The 21,886-nt window shown below is 36.5% G+C and overlaps 1 protein-coding gene across 7 annotated transcripts; it reads right to left on the bottom strand.

Moving 5' to 3' along the window:
• Positions 1–904: 904 nt before the first annotated feature.
• LOC132278649 (uncharacterized) lies at positions 905–19,910 on the bottom strand. 7 transcript variants are annotated; one of them, XM_059780490.1, is made up of 16 exons: positions 19,758–19,910; positions 18,530–18,645; positions 17,997–18,121; positions 17,638–17,900; positions 17,369–17,522; positions 17,123–17,227; positions 16,839–16,928; positions 15,822–15,864; positions 12,494–12,582; positions 12,115–12,166; positions 11,910–12,004; positions 11,243–11,292; positions 8,876–8,936; positions 2,126–2,181; positions 1,436–2,046; positions 905–1,351 (listed from the first exon to the last, which is right to left on the bottom strand). In XM_059780490.1, exons 5-15 carry the CDS (start codon positions 17,421–17,423, stop codon positions 1,942–1,944), a joined length of 801 nt encoding a protein of 266 aa, XP_059636473.1. In that variant the 5' UTR covers positions 17,424–17,522; positions 17,638–17,900; positions 17,997–18,121; positions 18,530–18,645; positions 19,758–19,910; the 3' UTR covers positions 905–1,351; positions 1,436–1,941. The 7 variants fall into 7 exon arrangements, with proteins under 7 accessions (XP_059636473.1, XP_059636474.1, XP_059636471.1 ...); XM_059780491.1 differs by lacking the exon at positions 18,530–18,645 and having other exon boundaries at positions 17,997–18,138; XM_059780488.1 differs by lacking the exon at positions 18,530–18,645.
• Between the last annotated feature and the right edge of the window lie 1,976 nt (positions 19,911–21,886).

Genomic DNA, 21,886 nt, shown 5'->3' with positions numbered 1-21,886 from the left:
TAGAGAGGAAGCAGATTTTGCTCCTTTCGGAAACTGATAATTAATGCGATCAAAGTAGAGGCTAGCCGTCAAGTTAGAGAGATTAAACTGAGCATATAATCAGGCCATGCTTAAAAGATGTTTATAGCTCCTGTTAAAATAGCAACTTCTTTCTTTGGTAGGCATGAAGTTGGTTGCAGAACCTCCAGATTATTTCCCTGTGCTAATGGTTCTACTCTAGTGTGTTTCCAGACTATATTTAATTTTCCCATTAAATTCACAACTTATTAAAGCAAATGAATTCTCTCAAATCAGTTTGGGCAGGGGCAGAATATAATCTCATATTGTACATGTTGTCTAACAATGTGTAAACTTTGAATTACATCATTTTTATTATTTATATGTCACTATAAACTTTTAAGTAATTTACCTTCTATGTTTGTTATGCCACTTGCTCACACTTTTGCCACTTTCATATTCTTTGTTTTTTTTTAATGAGAATTTCATAATTGTGTTGCAACCAAGGGTTAAGTAACTTACAGCCCAATGATATCTCCTCTCTACCTCCCAAAATGCAAAATGAACGGTAAGCGTTCAAGTCTCCAAATAAGCAAAATAAATAAATGGGTGTGTGTTACTTGCAAATGATCCCACAAAATAAATAAATAAATAAATAAAATAAACATGGAGGGGTAACTAACTTGGCCCTGGGAAAACAAATCTTAATTGTGCTGCAATTTTAGGTTTTAGGGGCGGCATGACATTTGCAGTCCGTTGACCAATTCCACAAATAATCAACTAGGATACAGGCCCTACAAAATGCTTTTTAACCATTTGGATTGTGTTCGCAATCCAAACTTGTTTAACAGTGATGATCCTAACATTGTTTCTTGAACTTGTTGATCACTTTGAATATTTAAAAATATAGTCGTAAGAAGTGCTGTATAGATTGAGAAAAATTACAGCATGGCATTCGCCAAGATAGCAAGCAGCCTAACAAAGCTTGCCCGCGCACTCAATTCCGGTGAGCAAGCCATTAGCCCGCACTCAATTCCGGTGAAGTAGTTTTCTTTCCAAAAAACACAATTGTGAAACCTACTACAAATTCCATAACAATTTACTTACATAAGATGATTCTTTTCTACATAGCATTAAAGGGTTAAAGCTTAAACTCTACATCTAATACTCCACTTTAAACCTTGGGACTGTCAGGTCGTCCTTGGCGATAGCTTTTGCTATCTCTTCGTTGTACTGCCTCTTCCTTGTTGAGATAGCAATATAATTGGCGACTTCATTCAACTCCCTTCCACAATGGTCGAAGTCGACTTTTATGCCAGATTTCTTTAAAGCATCAATTTCTCTTACAATTCTCCTGCATTGACAAACATATAATAAACTATTATGTGGGTGAAAAAAATGTAATTTTTAATTCAAATACGTGAAGTGATATGTATACCTGATTAGGGATTGAAGGTAAGGATCTGTCCCGAAAAGCCCGATATTTATAGTACTACCCTTCAGAGCATTAATCAATTGCAAGCAGTCATTATAGATCTTAAAATTCTTAACCTTCAGGGCTCTACCCATTTTCACACCATTTAGGAAACCGATAGCTTCTGCTACTTCTGGCCCAGATATTCTATTCAGTGGGCTTCTTTTAATATACTTAATATCTCCCAACCAATTTCGGGCCACTGCAGACCAGGCTCCCCTTCTTTTAAAACATGACCCATCGGTATATATATGGGTCACACCAAATGGAGGGGGTTTCCAATACTTTATTTTCACCGCATATTTCAGGTAGTATCTCACCGGAGCATATTCCACAATACGAATGCGGTCATTTTCTTTGAGAAACTTGAAAATTAAATCTCTGGGGTAACCACGGGGACCGCTACTGTGAATTGCCCTGGCATCTTGGTTAATGGCCAAGACCCAATTCATATAGTCATGGGGAGTCAATTACTTATGACCCTCCACTGGTTTGGTAGGTAAATGACGCAGCAGTAGATTCATTCGCGATAAAATCTCACGGTGCCCGTCTATGTAGAAGAGATCATAGATGGTCTAAAAAAATACACCCAAGTTAAGTAACAGTAATATATTAATCTACTACAGTAATCAAATTGAATATATATATACTCACATAACTACTATACAAGCAGCAGAATTGTGTCCAATGATTCCCGCAAAGTAGATGTCCTAACACATGAACAGGAAAGAGCAATAACAAGGGGAAAAAAATCAGTAGTTAGAGAAGGACAAAGCAATTATATAAAATAAAAGTATAAAAATCAACATGGTCATGCAGTAGTACATACAATAGACATGCGTTTGTTCCAATACTATCTATATATGAGAATATCTACAGTGGCACTGGCAGTTTGTTATCTACTCTTTGGTTAATTAATGTATGTTCTGACTTTAGAGTTATCCCTAATCAATTATACCCTGCTAAGCCTGGTCTAGACTCTCTCTCTCACTCACCACCAGATGCTCTCTAATACAAATTTTTTTCAGTGGCATTTTGTTGAACATATATATGCAACACATTTATTTCAATTATGATAGAATGTTTCTAGCCCAGAAATTCAATTACGGATTGTTGAGACTTGAGAGGGGTTAGCACTGACAAATCTTTTCTCTGCAATTTCATTACTGATAAGCAATGGGATCAATCAAAGTTTAATTCTCCGGGTCAAGAGGCGCTGCTTTATATCCAACAATTCACAGTGCATGTTGGTCAAGATCAACTCCCGTGGCAATGTCAGAATATTTCCTTCAAGAAAGCTTGGGAGGCATACAGAGTGGTGATGCCTAATGTTTCTTGGGCTACTCTATGCTGGAATGGTGGCAGACCTAGGTGGTCAGTCCACACGGTCATGTAGTAGTACAGACAATAGACATGGGTTCCCATACTATCAATATATGAGAATTTCTACAGTGGCATGGGCAGTTTGTTATCTACTCTCTGGTTAATTAATGTATTGACTTTAGAGTTATCTCTAATCAATTTATATACACTGCTAAGCCTGGTCTAGGCTCTCTCACCACCAGATGCTCTCTAATACAAAAATTTTCCACTGGCATTTTGTTGAACATATATATGCAACACATTTATTTCAATTATGATGGAATGCTTCTAGCCCAGAAATTAAATTACAGATTGTTGAGAGGGGTTGGCACTGACAAATCTTCTTTTCTCTGCAATTTCATTACTGATAAGCAATGGGATCAATCAAAGTTTTATTCTCCGGGTCAAGAGGTGCTGCATTATATCCAACAATTCACAGTGCACGGTGGTCAAGATCAACTCTTATGGCAATCTCAGAATATTTCCTTCAAGGCAGCTTGGGAGGTATGCAGAGTAGTGATGCCTAATGTTTCTTGGGCTACTCTCTGCTGGAATGGTGGCAAACCTAGGTGGTCAGTCCATTCTGTTGGTCCCACCTTTGAATTAGGGTTTGCCCTTTAAATGTCAAAAAGACTATAACAGGTCCACTTCATTGGGTTTCAAGTGATTCATTATATTGATCTACAAGGGCAGCTTGGTCATTCCATATGGTTAAGACTGTTCAAATGGCCTAAGAAAGGTACATTGTGTTGCCAGTTCACACTGCAAGCCAATTACGGTTCAAATGGCCCTCGTATAGAAGTTGATATTTGGCTAAAGTCTTTCAGGGGCACCTAAGTCTTTTCACACTTGTATTATATCATAATACACTTGTTTGTGATAGTACATTGTATTAAATTGCTCCTATTCACAGTTTGATCAAGTGTTCACAATCACAGCTACAGAAGACGATATATATTGACTAGTTTCCCTTGCAGGGGTATTTTGGTCAATGCAATTGTTGAGCATCTTTGCGGCACGTGTCTTGTAGTCCTAGTGTAAGAAGATGCAGGATGTTATTCATTATTATTCGGAGATTACATTCTGTGTGGGTTCTACAGAATGCCATACTGACTCGTACTGCCCTGCAGAGGACAGGCAACACCCCGTTACAGTTTGCTATTTGTGTTTCAAGCAAGTTGAAAGTCTGGACCATTTGTTTTGTCAACGTAGCTATACAAAGCAGCTGTGGTCTGAACTTGTGGAGCTGTTCTAGTGGAAGTTTCTGGTCTCAGAATCTGTTTAGCAATTGGCTAGCATGTTTCAAGTGGCTGGCAAGAATATCAAGCACAACGTGCAAAGAATGATCTTTACAGCGAAACTCTATACTTCATTTGGAATGAGAGAAACTGCAGAACTCATGATACTCCTAATAGAAGTCCTTCTGTTTTGATTAGGTGTATAGTTTGGGATGTGCATGCTGTGTTCGAGGCCTGTCCTTTTCTATTGTCATGACTCCGTTAGTGTCCTGGTGTGGTGAGGTTTTTTCCTCATTCTTGTAATTGTACCTTATTGATTATGTGATATTGTGGCCCGAATTTGGTGCGACATGCGAAAAATTTTTGATCCGTTTTTTCCTCATAGGTTGTGGACCCTAATTAGTCTCTTGTAGCCCAATATAAAAAGGCGCTTAGGGTTTGGAGTGGTGCAAGAGAGAGACTGAAATTGGTACAGAGACGGAGCGAGGGGCTGAAAAACTTGTAATCTCCAATTTTACACATAGTAAAAACTTTCGCCAGATTCCAACCGTGGACATAGGCTGTTGCCGAACCATGTATAAATTTTTGTGTTCTTTGTGTGGCGTGTTTACATTTCTATCGTGATTCTTGGTTCAACTTGGGTTTGTTGAGTTTGTCATAACAAACTGGTATCAGAACTTTCGGTTCGAAGCAGGGATATTGTCCAAGTTTCTGGAAATCTAGAAGTCTAACAGCAAAAACGATTTCAACAAGGCTTGTGGCAGGTTAGGATAAAGGCTTTGTTGGTTCAACAAGGGTTATCTTAGACGCTGAAGGGGAAGGGTGCACTGCCAGAAAAGATCAAGGATAAAGATGAGGTTATGGAGAAAGCACACAGTACGATTTTGTTGTGCTTAAGTAACAAGGTTTTGTGATAAGTTGCTGGAGAGACTACGACGGATGGGCTGTGCCAAAAGTTAAAGTCCCAGTATATGATGGAATCTCTTGCGAATCACTAGTATCTAAATAAGCGGTTGTTCACTCTTTAGAAGTTCAGATGCACGAAGGTTCGTCTCTGAAAGACCATCTTGACAAGGTAAATAGTATTATCATGGACTTGAATAATATTGATGTCAAGATAGAGGATGAAGATCAGGCTATTATTCTATTGTGTTCTCTACCACCCTTGTATAAGAACTTTGTCGATACAATGATGTATGGCAAAACTGCTTTGTCCGCGGAAGACGTGAAGGCAGTTCTGAATTCTGAGGAGTTACAGATAAGGGCGTTTGAGAGCAATACAAAAAGTTCGGGCAAAGGGATTATTTGATAGAGGGAGAACGAATCAGAAGAGAGGATCTACCAGCAAAGGTAGTTCCAAGTCTAAAGAACAAAACGAAGGTGTTGAGATGCTTCATCTGTCACAAGGGCGGGCACTTCAAAAAGGATTGTCCGGAGTGTAAGAAGGGAAAGGAAAAATCCTCTTAAATTGAAAATGTGGCTGTTGCAGAGAGTAATGATTCAGATGAGCGGATTCTTGATTCGGGTTGCTCGTTTCATGCTCGTCCAAATAGGGACTAGTTTACCTCTTATCGATCTATTGGAGGAGAAGTTCAGATGGGGAACGATGCAACATGCAAGGTTGTACGTATCGCTACAGTTTGAATCAAGATATATGATGGCATAGTGAGGACACTAATTGATGCCAGGTATGTACCAGAATTGAGAAAGAATTTGATTTCTCTGGGTACGCTGGATTCCATCGGGTACAGTTGTAAGGCTAGAGGTTGAGTCATTCGGGTTTCCAAGGGAGATCTTGTGGCGATGAAGGGATTGAAGAAGCATCGTTTACATGCTTTACACGATATCACAATCAATTGTTCAGTTGTTATATCGTCCTCGGATCTGGATTCATATACTACCAGATTGTGGCATATGCAGCTTAGGCATATGAGTGAGGGGGATGGATGTTCTGAGTTAGAAAACCGGGAAGCTGGATTTTTGTGAGCACTGTGTCTTCAGGAAGCAGTGCAGAGTGAAGTTCAGTACAGGAATTTCACACGAGCAAGGGTATGATGGATTATATTCATTCTGATCTTTGGGGTCCCGCTCAGGTTACTTCACATGGTTGAGGTAGATATATGATGACGTTGATTGATGACTTTTCTCGGAAAGTTCGGGTTTATATTCTGAAGCATAAGAATGACGCTTTTGTTACATTCAAGCAGTGGAAGACCTTGATTGAGAAGCAGACGGGAAAACAGGTCAAGTGCTTGAGGACAGGCAATGGCTTGGAATTTTGTGATGGAGAATTTAATGAGTTTTGCAAGACTCGCGGGATTGTGAGACATCACACACTGAGGAAGACTCCGTAGCAGAATGGAGTTGCAAAACGGATGAACAGAACGCTATTGGAGAGGGCACAGTGTATGTTGTCAAATGCAGGGTTAGACATTTGGGCTGAAGTTGTTCTACAGCTAGTTCCTCAGTGAACCGATCTCCATCGACTGTAAGACTCCATAGGAGGTATGGTTTGGTTCTCCTGCTAGTTACAGTAATCTGAGAATATGATTATGGTGCCCAGAGGCTACAGGAAAGAATATACTTTGTTAGTAGGGATGTGACCATTAATGAGTCTGCGATGCTTACTCCGCAAAAGGAGGTAGTTGATTCAGGGAAAGCTCAGGGTGTTAATGAGCAGGTGGAACATGTAGAGGTTCAATTAAAGGATAGTCCTGTTCAGTCGACTCACAAGCAGGTGAAGTTTCGGGCTCAAGGAGATGCACAATTGCAGCAATAGTGTGGTTAGAGACAGGCCTAGGAGGGGTTGATTTGGTTACTTATGCACTTAGTGTGGCAGAGGATATTGATGAACCGTGTACTTATCATGAGGCCACCACAGGTGGAGAGTCAGCACAGTGGTCTGTTGCCATGAGTGAGGTCTCTTCATAAGAAGAGACTTGGAGCTACTTAAGAAGCCAAAGGGTTAGAAGATTGTGGGCTGTAAATGGGTCTTCAAAAAGAAGGAATTCCAGGGGAGATGCGAGGTACAAGGCACGCTTAGTGGCAAAGGGTTATACACAAAGGGAAGGGTTGGCTTTAATGAAGTGTTTACTCCTATGGTGAAATATATAGCTCAATCCGGGTGTTACTTGCTATGATTGCTCTGTATAACTTGGAGCTTGAGCAGCTTGATGCCAAGACTGCTTTCTTGAGTGGTGAGTTGGAAGAGCAGATTTATATGCATCAGCCTAAGGGGCTTAAGATATTGGGAAAGGATGATCATGTTTGCCTACGGAAGAAGTCCTTGTATGGGCTGAAGCAGTCTCCTAGACAGTGGTACAAGCAATTTGACACCTTTATGGTTGGGAATGGCTACTGTAAGAGTAAGTTTGACAGTTGTATCACAAGAAGTTTTGGCAGATTGTATTTTTCACAGAAGAAATACATTGAGAAGGTGCTGGAACGTTTCGATATGTAGGCATCAAAACCTGTGAATACTCCAATGGCTGCCCATTTTAGACTTTCAGCTCGATTGTCACCATAGACCGAGGAGGAGGAGGAGGTGGAGCACGTCTTGTGTTCCTTGTGCTAATGCAGTTGGTATGCTTATGTATGCTATGGCGTGCACTAGGCTAGACATTTCACATGCAGTTAGTATAGTGAGCAGATACATGGATAAACCAGGGAAGGTCCATTGGCAAGCTGTGAAATGGATATTACGATACTTGCAAGGCAGTGCAGATGTTGGGTTAGTCTACGACAGAGGAAGTGACACGTGTGGGAGTGTTACTGAATATGTTGATTCGGATTATGCTGGAGATCTTCATAGGAGGAGGTCTTGACAGGGTATGTCTTCACTCTTTGTGGGAGTGTGATCAGTTAGAAGGCGACTTTGCAGCCCGTAGTTGCATTATCTACTACTGAGGCTGAATACATGGCATCTACAAAGGCAGTGAAGGAAGCTATACAGTTGAGAGGCTTGGTTGGTGATCTGCGCTTGCAGCAGAATGATTTGACTATATTTTGCGACAGCCAGAGTACTATACATTTGATTTTATCAAATGTTCCATGAGAGGTACAAGCACATTGATACATTGATGTCAGGTTTCACTTCATCAGAGATGTGGTTGCACAAGGTGCTATTGTAGTGAGGAATATTGGAGAGTAGAGAATCCGGAAGATATGATGACTAAGGTCATTCCTACACACAAGTTCAAATACTGTCAGGACTTGATTAGTACTTGTAGTTGCTGAGGCCCTTAAGGGGCATGTGGAGGCGGCGAAAGGAAAAGCTAGAGATTGTGGAGCTTGGCGTAATTCGAGCCAAGGTGGAGATTTGTGATATTTTGACCCATTTTTGCTTATTGGTCGTGGACCCTAATTAGTCTCTTGTAGCCCAATATATAAGGGCGCTTAGGGTTTGGAGTGGGGCTAGAGAGAGACTGAAATTCGTACAGAAATAGAGTGAAGGGCTGAAAACTAGTAATCCCCGATTTAAAACACAGTGAAAACTTTCGCCGGATCCCAACCGTGGACGTAGGTTGTTGCCAAACCACGTATAAATTTGTATCTTCTTCTGTGTGGCGTGTTTACTTTTCTGTCGTGATTCTTTGTTCAACTTGGATTCGTTGCGTTTGTCATAACAAGTTATTTATAATATTTTTTCCCTTCATTTAGGAAAAAAAATTATGCAATAATTTAATTTATCAATAATGCAACTCAATGCTTTCAAAATAACTTCAAAGGAAGCAATTTATTCACATTCAAAAAGACGTGCATAATCAGTAACACAAAATAATAATAATAATAATTTGCAAACTACCTCTTGAATTGGTCAGCAGTAGGGAAGACGAGGGGGTGAGCGTCCGAAAAAATTGATTGACCTACAATTTTTTCAAAAAAAAAAAAAAAAATCATAAAAAAATTATATATATATATATATATATATATATATATATATATATATATGGGTAAACGACAATGACGTCCGCTGAGGTTTGGTCTAATTGCAACTGAACCTGAGATTTGTCATTTCTTTGCAAAGACCAGTGTCAAAATTTACTGTGAATTTACTTATTTACCCTCATTATTATATTATTAAAAATATTTCAGTGTGTGAAATGACTGTTTTACTCCTATACTTGCAACCACAAATTTTTTTCCTTTTTCTTCCTCCAATCGTTCTCTCTTTTCTCTTCAGTCGCCTACCCCACCCCCAATCGCCACTAGCACTCAACCTCTTACCACCACCATCTCTCCCCACAAGACCTATTTTCATGTTTGAATCCCAACTAGATCACAAGATAAATATATATATACAGACACACACACCCATATATATATGTATGGAAATTTATATCTCAAAGCGGGTTCATGTTAAGCATCTTGGTGTTAATGGCGGAGATGACGATGACGTTGGTGGAGGAAGATTCACAATCGGCAGCCTCAGATCGGCGTAGCATTACTGCTCAAATTGTTCTTCCGACACAGACCCGGTCTGATTCGGTCCAAGTAAACCCCATACCTCAAGAGTCAGGACCATCTTCTTCCAGGGTCATCACTGAAGCTTCAATTTTCTAAGTGGGGAGGAGGCCGCCATTTGTCAACTGCCTACCCCATCCCCCAATCATCACCCCTCTCAACCTCCTACCACCACCACCAACAATCATTTGGTAAAATCAAATATTGATATCGTGATTTAAAGAAATTAACTCTTTTCCAATGATTACAACCGTTTCTAGTTTCAGCCTGGTTGAAGATGAAAATTAGAATTTTTTTCCCCAATTAGGATTTTTATAAAACCCCTAAATAAGAAAATGTGAAATATTAAAATGCCATTTTTAATTGGGGTTTAAACTGCTTTCAGTGTCTCCTGTATTTGTGTTTTGAGATTGGGTGTCTTACAGATGACGGGTTCATTTATGCATATTCTGATTTTTTTTATTTTTTATTATTGCTTATGGGTATTGCTGGGTTCATTTCCCATAAATGCTTATAATATTATACAATATATATTGTATCGTCTTTAATGTGTTACACAATAAATAAAATATACATAGCGTATATTAGTTTCAGAAATGAGCTGAATTAGGAAAAATAGATGGTTGTTATCAATTTATTATACATTTGTTTCAAAAAATAAATATCGTTTTAATTAAATATAATTAATATATAGAAGAAAATAAATACCCCTTCTGGTTTGAAAAATCGCTTGTGATTCGTGTAAGCCGGCGAGAACCATTTGAATCAAGTAGAAGAGATAAGAAGAAATGCGCCCCCCTCCTATATATTTGATGCCTTCTCCTACAAAGAAACTCATAATACCAACCCCATTCGTAATTCCATCAATTATCCGTTCCCATAGATTATTTTCTCAACGAATAAGTAATTGTAGGAGTGAAATCTTGATATAATTCGACAAAGCAGGCGACATCCAAGGCAATAAAATTTTTAATGAATAGATCCGATCGCAACTTCGAATATGGAATTCAAAGGGATCAAATAAGAAAGGATACTCTGAATCATAGACCTATAATGAAATATACGATCAACCAAGGTGCTGAGTTGGAATCCCATTCTAACTAAGGATTCTTGTGGTTCCGGAGGATCCAGCTACAGGAGATATTCTCATTATGAACTGAGCAGGGCTAGTGTTTTTACAAGAAATCTCTAGCCAACCTTCCTGCAAGAGATCTTTTCTTAACATCAAACGTGTCTCTTAAATATATTTTATTTATACTTTAACTATTCTAATTACATTTTAATAAAATTATTTGCATATATTATATATGTTTATATATAATGTATGTGTGTATACATATATATGTATGTGAACGATAAACCTATTTGGATTTGCATTTGAGTTTAATTTCATGCTTTAGTCTCATTTATATATAAGGGGTAATTTGGTCAACTAATGCATGATTTTTTTTGTTATTTGATGAAACTATAAAGTTAATAAAGTCTTTTATACTTAGTTGATGGGCATTTTAGTCACTTCAACCAAATTTTCTGACACAAAGTACATTTTTTTGTACGGTGGGGAGGTCTTTGCAAAATGGGGCAAACCTCAGGGGGGACATGTTGCAAAAAAAATGGAAACCTCGAGTTTATTTCCAATTAGGCCAAACCGATCATTGTAGTTTACCCTAAATATATTTATATAAAACTCAAATTAGTGAATCCTTACCGATCCAAAGAGCTTAGGGGAACCAAGAAAATAGGAGGTCTTCCAAATCTCTGTTTTTTAACCACGAAAGTCAGTTTCACTAGATAGTATATCTAATATACAAGAAATTTTCTTTAAAAAAAAATCTAATTAAATTAACAACGCAAACCATTTAAAGAAATTAACACACAAAATATAATGCAATTGTTTTCAAACCACATAGGGTTAAAATCTTCTAGCCAGCTCAAAATGAAATGCATATCAATCATATATAAATAGTTAAAAAAATCGAATCATTTGTATATGTATGTATTTATCTACAAACATATTTGTTAATATTTATTACAGTAAATAATTCAATAAGGAAAATAAATTGTCCAAGGAGGTTGAGAATTTTCGAACAATTCCATTGTTCGCTATGTAATGGGTGGAAACCCTATTTCCCCTTTTTCAAAGGGTTTGTTCATAGACATTGGAGCAAGAAGGTAATTGTTTTTCTGAAAGATGGATTTTTCAAGATCAAATAGAAATGCAAAAGGTTTTGGAACGTATTCATAACTTTGAGGTTTAGGGTAATTTTCAAACATTTTTTATTTTTTATTTTCTCAAATACTTCATTTAAAACATATGAATGTCACCCAATGTATGTTTTTGAATTATACAACAGCAAAATTAGAAGAAATTATACCAGATGCTATATGTGCTTTTGCTATTTGAAGACTACGAGGAAAGGAGGACTTCAAGTATGACGGTCGCTGGCTCAGGAGGCCACCAGTCATGAAGCTAAGACAATTGAGATGAAATTAGATGTTCAATTAGCAGGTTGGACACTAGGCACCACTTTGTGGCTTCACAACATGAAATTAATGTAATTAGATTATCAATGAACTTACTTCCCATAAAGAACTGATGCACAATTTCTCTTGAGCTTTATGTGAGCTTGGCCTGCAAAACATACATGACAAAGGTGAAATAAGACTAAATAAATTCAAATGTTCCGTAATATTACCAATGATAGATACATTGAAATCAGACTAAATAAAATCAAATGTTTCGTAATATGTACATATTTTCCCAGAATAAGGCCATGTTTCAATATTTAAAACACGTATAAACTAGGGCAAGTGCCTTGACACAAGTCAGAATTCCCAAAGTTCAAAATTAATATTCTGAAACAGATGAAATGTGAAACACTGCTGAACAACTAAAATATAGCAATTTATTCAACAACTAAAATAGATTAAATAAAATGGAAATAGTGAAAAACCATACCAGAGGCTTTTGGAAGACGATGAATGAAGGAGGACTTCAAGTATGATGATTGCTGGCTCAGGAGACCACTAGTAATGAAGCTGAGACAACTGAGATGAAATTAGATGTTCAATTAGCAAGTTGAGCACTAGTCATCCCCGTATCAGGGGAGGTCAAGTTTTAATCTTCAGTTTACATTATAGTGAATCATTACTAGAGCCAGTGAAACGGTAGCTAATAAAGCATAAACTGCTCCTTTCCCAAAACGCAAGATGCTCACACTACAAGACCAGTAATATTCAGTAGAAGAAAACCTAACAGGGGAAGATTAGCTTCTTGCAGAGAGTGGACACCAGGGACGTAGAGGGAAACTGATAGCTGAAGCAAGATAAAGAAAAGTCAGTGTGCGATTCCGTACGAGGACCCCCTTCCTATAGTTCTTAGGTACATTAATAAGAAAGGATATTAGGGACATGGGAAGAGGAAGTGAGTTCCCAGGTAAGTCTTTCACGACAGGTTGATCAGATATATCTATTTTAACGAATTATAATGGATGCAGAAAGAGATTCAGATTGCGGAGGATTGAGCCACTTTTTATTCCTCAAGTTTGGACTACTTGTCTTTGGTGGTGACCATTGGTATGTTTAGTGGTGCAAGGCCATTAGTCCTATATACTATATATTAGTAGTACTTTATAACAAGCACTGTGCCTGAAGAAGCTTTCTTGCTTTGCTCCAAGACAGCTTTCGTACTGCTTTCAGTTCTACTTCACAAGCCTGAACCATGTCTTGACCGAACTAGAACTCAGCTCAGACTCTGACTTTAAACAGTTTGAAAAAACAATGCCTCTTAGCAGTTAAGAGCATTTTCCTCATTTATCATCCTCCGACTACGAGATAGATGAGCGCAAAGAGTGGAAACTAATTCTCAGTTGTAAAGTCCTTTACAGCGTTACAAAGTTTATATGAAAATGAGTCAGCACTCGGACGTGCGAAGGATTGGATTGATGTTTATACAATCCGAAAGTGTAATAGACTGGCGGAGGTTCTGGATGTCTCTTGGTGAAACTCCAGGATGCGCTTAATAAAGGGTCACCTATTTTGAGATTTCTATTTGGACGATTTAGGGCAGTAGGAATGAAGAGTACTGCAGGATTTGAAGAAATTGCTTGGTCAATTTCGTCCTTTCTTTTCTTTTCTTTTTCCCCCTAGTTGGTACTCACATACACGTGCCTCCACTGAGGCTCGAACCTTGACCTCTCTTTAAGAAGTAGGGGCTTAGTACCGCTAGGCCACCGGTCTGTTGGTAATTTCGTCCATTTGGATTCAAAATCCATCGAGCAACGGCTTTCTAGAGGACCTTTCATCGAGGATCTATTCTGACAAAATGATGTGAGTGCTACAGCGAGCACGGTTAAGGTAACTAATTCTAGTTAGTGGTGCCTTAATTTATTAGATGCATCCCAAGGTCATCATCGTGTATCCAACAAGTCAATAAATTAGTAAGAGAACCTGAGTCTCTTCTAGTATTTTACCGACCAGAAAAACAGGAACCTGTACTTAAGGGGGGTTCAACTATTTGGAAAATGTTTTCGGCATTTCTTAAGTTACCCAGAGAGGAAATTTCGCAATCCAGCATATCCTTCACCATTGTCTTATCACGAATTCACTCCCAGAGGAAGCTGTTTTCACTCCCCCATGCAATACCGAGTGAGGAACCCTCTTTTAGTAATCTCTTGCAAAAAATGCGGGGCTAGTAAAAGACACATCTATTGAGTGAGAGAGAGGAGGAGCCAAATGATGTCTCCCACTATTTTTGTCTGCTTATCAGAAACATGTCCTAACACTACCCAACTTCCCTTAACGTCAGGAAAAGACACATATATTCCTACAATTACTGCTTATATCCAAGTTCAATTCACCCAAGCGCAAAGAAAACCCATTGTCAATAATCTGGATGAAGGAAGTGTGCGTTATAGGTCTCTTTATTTTAGTTTTTTATATTATTATACAATTTATGTAGCACTTTCAAAAGAGATAATCATTAATCATTTCAATTCAAGTATTAATCAATATGGACCCTAATACTTAGTATTGATAACCTTAAATTGTGTCTGTCCAATAAGCATTCTATGCATAAAAGGATAAAATGAACTGGCCACATCAGAATTCTACAACAGAAGATATATAATTTCCCACCATTAACACTTAATATAATGTTTAATAGGTCCTCCATAAATTTGTTATAAAAGGTTATTTAAAAATTTAAGCCAATTACCATAATCACTCTCTCCCAACAGTAGATCTACACCATCTCAGGTATAGCTAGACCTTACTGCCGATTCAATCTGGCCCGACCATCTAGAGTCTAGACAACCATCTAGGTCGGCCATTCATTCAATTCAATGTTATTAAAAAAAAATTTGTTTAATTATAAAAGGGCCAGGAGCATTCAGTCAAATCACCTTCTCATTTTTATGAAATTGACTTGGCCGGTTGTTGCTCCTTAACTTTGTGGGTATTAGCAGCAGTTTCCAGCCGTTCTTCCCCTCCCAAGAGGGGGTTCAGTTTCTATACCTGTATTCATAACTAAAAGTTATGAATAGCGGGACCAGAACGAAGAACTCAGATCCCTACCTATTTGAGGGCTAGCTTTACAGATTAGCATAGACTGATTCAACTGAGGAAAGGTCGCATTTAAACGGTTTTAAAGAGTCAGCAGAGCGTACTCCGAGAGTGCTTTTGACCTCAACGGGGGTGGGTAACCAACTCATCTTGGCTTTAGTTACGTGGTACCTTAGTACAAGATCTAAAAAGAGAAATTTCATAAGAAATTATGAAATTTCTGGTTGTAATGTAAGTACAATTAAGGAAGAGTGGAGCTGTTATCGGAAAAGGTTTCGGAACTTGAAAAGCATAAGGGATATCAAGACATGTAAACACTCAAGAAATGCCGCTTCGTCAGCTTCTACACTCTCTTTCACAAATGAGCCTCAGGGAAAATTTAGGGTTAATTTTAAATCATCTAATGCGCCCCTTCAAGTATGACGGTGACTGTGAAATTTTGAAAGAACTTAACATGTTCAGATATAGTGTCAACCATCATACACCATCATTCAGATACAATGTAAACTGAGTGTTACTTTGGTATTTAATTCCTTAACCAAACTTTAGAAAAGGCTAAGTCAGTAATTGTGATAGTAGATTTATCAGTTAGTGATGACACTAGTTGGTACTGATGATAAGGTTCTCCGGACCAATAGCAAAAATAATTTGAAATATCCATTGATTATTTTCGAGCTATTAACATCAAAAAACATCAATTTTGTAATTTGTAGTCAACTACTTACTTCCCAGATTCACTATTTGTCTTTAGCTTCCCGTGAGCTTGGCCTGCAAAACATACAAATAAACATGTATTAACTAGGGCAAATGCCTTGACTCAATTCAGAATTCCCAAAGATCAAACAACAGGGAATTGTATATCACTCCACATGATTTAACATGACTTATACTTGTTGGTTGTATGGTCACAAGGGTAGAAGATCAAACCAACACGCCCTCAAGTACTTGAATATGGTAGTCATATGAGTCCTCCAAGGGATTGTGCGAGTCCTTGAGTCAATTTCATTTTCTAGAGTTCTTGAAAAGTAGTAATTTTCTAGAGAATGGGCATTACTTTTTTATTTAATTAATTGTTGAAATTTAATTTACCAAACGTATAGTTAAATATAACAAAAAGATAATGCCAATTATGCCATAACATTTTCTATATTAAGCGTAAGGTCTTAAATTTGTTATCCATCAATCAATCAAACTCAAGTGAATGGAGAACTTTACCATATATCAAAACATCTAGAGAAGCTGTTAAAGCAGCATTTTGGGAGCATCTATGAAGAAGAAAAGAAGATCCTTGAACTCCAAAAGGAGGTACAAATACTAGCTGATGACTTACTAGGCCAGCTCTTGAAGATCACCGGGACAATTCACCATATAATGCAAATAGCAATGAAACGAATTACAAATGGATTGACAATTGAAGAGTGAAAGAAGAATTCACACTGTTCTACATTGCTGGCCAAGAAACAACCTCGAGCTGGTTAACATGGTCGATGGTAGGCCTATAAACATTTGGGAAAAATGATCTTTATTTCGAAGCTATAAGCCACCTAAAAATTCTAAGTAATCTTCTTCCTTTAATCCTCTTTACATCAAGATCTGTTTCATTTTAGGTCCTATTAATACATTGATGCAAATTTGCCATGGCTGTTTCAGGGTCAATGCTTAAATGAAGAACTAATGAGCTCTAAATATGACCAACATTGGGTAAGGAAGTACTATAAACATTTGGGAAAAGTGAACTTAACTGCAACTAGAAGGACTCCTCTGCGCACATACCCAAAACCACCTTGTGTATTGTGACAATACAGCCAAGCAAAATATCATTTTCAAAACATCTGTATAGATTGATATAAAACTAAGAAATAAAAAGTTAATTGTTCCTAAGAGACTAAAAAAGGGTAATAACACCTTCCCAGGCCATTAACATTCAAAAGCAGTGAAAAAAAAAAGAAGAAAAAATCATAAAATACCAAGGCAAAATGTGAAACATGCTGAACAACTAAAATAGATTAGATTAACTAAAACATACCAGATGATTTCTGTGCCTTTGCTTTTGGAAGACCAGGAGGAATGAAGAATGATTTCACTGCCCTAAAACTACTCTGTGCTTTTCCTTTTGGACACCATTTAAATTCTACACACATACAGAATTTAAATCTCAATCAAATTACAAAAATAGTCACCAATTGAGTTCTAATCAGATCTAACAACATTTAAAATGAAGAAATTCCCTGGATTATGGATTAACTGAAATGGAAGCAGTGAAAAACCATACCAGAAGCTTTCTCTGCTTTTGCAATTAAAAGACGAGGAGGAATGAAGGATTTCATAGTGCGTAACTATCTCTAGCCCTAAATTCTCTCTCTCTTTCTATCCCTAAATTCTCTCGGTGTGTCCTAAACAAATGTCGAGCTCGCTGTGTACATAGTCTAATATACAAATACATACATTGATAAATATTTATATTTATAAATTACAATATAAATATTTATATTTATAAATTATAAGGAGAAGGGAATTGGATTTGGGGCATATTGGGCTTACCGTTTGAAATCTATAACCCAGCCAATTCATTCTGGCCCAGTTCTGATGATGATGCTCCAATTTATAACCCATTTTTTTTGGGTGGGCTCGCTCACCCCTGGATCATGAATGAAAACTAGGTAGAAGGTCTGCGAGTTCTGATGATGCTACTCCAATCTGTAACCCACTTTTTTTGGGTGGGCTCAAACCCACCAGAGCCCACCCCTTGATCATTAATGAAAACCTATGTAACCTCCCATACTATACCCAGATCTCTGCGGACTCTGAAATGAAGGAACAGAATGTGTTAGATATATCAAACCACAACACAAGTGAGTAATAATATAAAGCTAAAATACAACGAGGAGTTTAGAGGTAACCTTTTTCGATTTCCCCTTGGTAGAGATTGCAGAAATAAAGACCAATAGAGTGCCAGGACTTCTTCTGGTAGGCCTTCCATAACTCTGATTTACTAACCCAGTGATAGTAAGAAGTTGCAGTGGAACTGAAACAAAAAGCCTACTGTAAATATTAAATATTAAAAAGTAAATTAAAAGAAGATCCGTTGAGAGAGAGTAAAGCAAGAGAGAGAAGGAAGGGTTAGTCGGTCCAAAACGGAGTTATGTGAGTACGTGTCCAGAGGGTGTGCTGAGTCCTAATATAATACGTGGCGAATTATGAATCTTTTAAAAAAAGGACTTTTATTAATAGTAAAAGAGAAGATAAGATAAGTAATGTTTTATTTTAAAAATATTCTATAGTAACATTTATAGCGTAAAGACTAAATAAAGTATGAAATTACAAAATTATCCTCCTAGAGTTTTTATTTTATTAGGGCATTTATGGAAAATACGGACAATTATTTTGCTTGTACAGTCTAAAAAAGAAAAAGAGAAAAATAAAAAAACTTAACCTAACCCAAAGACCAACCCCTAATTAGGTCGGCAGGGTTGATCAGTTTCCAAAATCTACACCAGACACGGCGGGCATCTGTAAATCACCTCCGGTCTTTTCATATCTCTGGATCACCTATTACAGGGTTAATTGTTTCAACCTCAGGCAGATTTAGAAACAAATAAACAGAAAAAACAAAAACAAAAAAAACTACAAACGTATTTTTTTGGTTATCGGGTCAAAATATAAAAATAAATCGAAGAATAAGAAGAAATAATAGATTGTTCAATTGTTATAAAAAATAATAAATAAACTCAAGGAATTTTTCTGGCTAAAAAGATATAAATTTTTTTTAAAAAAATGAAGGAATTGAAACCTGGGCTTTTCAATTGCAAGAAGGAATTTTTCTTCTAAGAAGAAATACTGGATTGTTCAACCCATACGACAAAAAATAATTATAAAAATGAGGAGAACAGAGAGAGTTGGAAATTAATTGAGAAATTGGAGTTTTAAAAACATGAATAGAAATCGTGAAGAAATGCATACCTTAATTCGTTGGGGGAGAGAAAAATTAAAATAAAAATAAATCGAAGAATAAGAAGAAATAATAGGTTGTTCAATTGTTATAAAAAATAATAAATAAACTCAAGGAATTTTTCTGGCTAACAAGATATAAAATTTTTTTTTAAAATGAAGGAATTGAAACCTGGGCTTTTCAATTGCAAGAAGGAAATTTTCTTCTAAGAAGAAATAGTGGATTGTTCAACCCAGACAGCAAAAAATAATTATAAAAATGAGGAGAACAGAGAGAGTTGGAAATTAATAGAGAAATTGGAGTTCTAAAAACATGAATGGAAATCGTGAAGAAAAGCATACCTTAATTCGTTGGGGGAGAGAAAAATTAAAATAAAAACAAATCGAAGAATAAGAAGAAATAATAGGTTGTTCAATTGTTATAAAAAATAATAAATAAACTCAATAAATTTTTCTGGCTAACAAGACATAAAATTAAAAAAAAAGAAATCTGGGCTTTTCAATTGTAAAAAATCTCAAAGGTATGCTATGAAGGAATTGAAATCTGGGCTTTTCAATTGCAAGAATGAATTTTTCTTCTAAGAATAAATATTGAATTGTTCAACCCATACACAAAAAATAATTATAAAAACGAGGAAAACAGAGAGAGTTGGAAATTAATTGAGAAATTGGAGTTTTAAAGACATGAATAGAAATCGTGAAGAAAAGCATACCTTAATTCGTTGGGGGAGAGAAACAAGAGAGTGAAAGAGAGTAGATCTGCACCTTCAAACTGGTTCCGTTGGGAAGAGAGAGAGAGAGAGAGAGAGAGAGTACGTCGGGGGTAGAGAGAGAAAAAAGTAAAAAAAAAGTACATTGAAGACAGAGGTGTGTGTCACTTGTCAGATGTCTGTAGGTTAAACTTATGCGTGCATAACGGACCGGGCCGGGCGTAAATGTATTTTAATAATTGTAGGCCCAGAACATGGGCTTTGAGATAGTGGGCTAACTGGACAAGCTACATACTTAAGAACGGACTGTATTCTTTTTCCAAAAAAAAGTATAATTTACCCTCTTTGTTTATATATTTTGAAATTTATACTTTATATATATATATATATATATTGAAATATGGTAAGCATTATACAGTAATGATATCTTATTCATAATTCTTGGTGCGTAGACTGGAACAAGCTGAATTTGGGTCTTCATGTTGCCTGTGCTAGATCAAATGGCTGTGTGTTTTGCACTATAATTATCGGTCAATTATTAGAAGATTGAAATGTGACCGATATCTTGAAATATGAACGATTTTATGATTACCTTAAATGAGGCCAAACACGCTTCCTCATAATATATCACAATATTATCATCATAACTCAAAGTGTTTGTGAATATAACAAAATGGCTGTAAGAATAACATATGGCACAAGTTTTAGGGAACAATTGAAGATGAGAAAACTCCTTCATAGTTGAGAAAACAAGTGGAAAGATAGAATTGGAAGACCACATGATGATAACTACTTGGAAGTTCCAACTTCCAAAAACTACCATTTTGAACTTCTATAAATAACATAATGGAAGAACAAAGGCTCTCTTATCTTCTTCTTTTTGTTTCATGTATTTTCATTCCTTCCTATAGTCCTGCACTTTCAATTCATGGTTTAGTTTTTCTTGCATGTATTTCAATTTCTAGATTAATGAAATTCCAGTCGGCTTCTGGTCCTTTTCGATTCAGTCTTTCAATTCCTTCGTCACTCTCTTTAGTTAATTTCTTCTCCCAACATTTGCACTTTGTCAAAGGCAAAAATAATCTACGAAGGCTGATCATTCCATACCCTTTTCACATTGGCCTGATAGATTCCATAGCCAAAACAATATTAATATGCCCGCTTTTCCAATGAAAAATATATTACGATCAAACAATAAGAAGTCTTGTATCACATCAAATTCGAAAGATAAAGTGATTGGGGATATATACGAGTTTCAAATTCCAGTCGGCTTCTGGTCCTTTTCGATTCAGTCTTTCAATTCCTTCGTCACTCTCTTTAGTTAATTTCTTCTCCCAACATTTGCACTTTGTCAAAGGCAAAAATAATCTACGAAGGCTGATCATTCCATACCCTTTTCACATTGGCCTGATAGATTCCATAGCCAAAACAATATTAATATGCCCGCTTTTCCAATGAAAAATATATTACGATCAAGCAATAAGAAGTCTTGTACCACATCAAATTTGAAAGATAAAGTGATTGGGGATAAAGATAAAGTGATTGGGGATATATACGAGTTTCACTCTTAGAACATGTCTCTACATGTCTCTAATAATATTGCAATTATTTATAATCATAATTTTATTTGATGGTAATATTCTTAATTAATACCATTCATGAAAAAGAAAGTTTAAGAATAGGAAATAACATTAATAATCATATAGTAAAAAAAAAAAATGTGACAAATGTTTGAAAATAACAAAGTATAAGATTTTGATAGTTTTGCTTTAAAAAGTACAACAGCAAACGCGTGCATAATGTAAGAGAATTGAAAAGGGACTTTAAAATATTCGAATATCAAAAGAGGGAAAAAAATTTCTGTCGTGCAACAAATAATTGTATTAAAATAATACTGTAACAGACATAACTCAGTATCACAACGATTTAAGCTAATGACAACTTTTTTTACCTCCTCAAGTGGAGTTTAATGGATCAGTGACAAAAATATATATATATATATATATATAAATAATTTTTCCTAATCAAAATAAAATAAGATTCTGCCCATATTAGTAAGGTAAAAAGTGAAACTGCATCTATTCTTCTTTTGTCTCTCAAAAAGTGTTTACCTTTTCATTTTTACTTATCCC

The sequence above is a fragment of the Cornus florida genome, unplaced genomic scaffold (assembly GCF_030987335.1).
Source record: "Cornus florida cultivar Cherokee Brave unplaced genomic scaffold, ASM3098733v1 CherokeeBrave_3.0.0_Hap2_Chr10, whole genome shotgun sequence".
NCBI classification, from domain to species: domain Eukaryota; kingdom Viridiplantae; phylum Streptophyta; class Magnoliopsida; order Cornales; family Cornaceae; genus Cornus; species Cornus florida.
The sequence above is the reverse complement of the archived record's forward strand: the minus strand, read 5'-3'. Positions and strand labels throughout refer to the sequence as shown.

Coding starts and splice junctions, on each gene's coding strand:
- LOC132278649 (XM_059780490.1), bottom strand. CDS start 17,423: ATGAAATCCTTCATTCCTCCTCGTCTTTTAATTGCAAAAGCAGAGAAA. Junction 17,228..17,368: donor AAAAGCAGAGAAAGCTTCTG/GTATGGTTTTTC, acceptor GTATGTGTGTAG/AATTTAAATGGTGTCCAAAA. Junction 12,583..15,821: donor ACAAATAGTGAATCTGGGAA/GTAAGTAGTTGA, acceptor ATTTCATCTCAG/TTGTCTCAGCTTCATTACTA.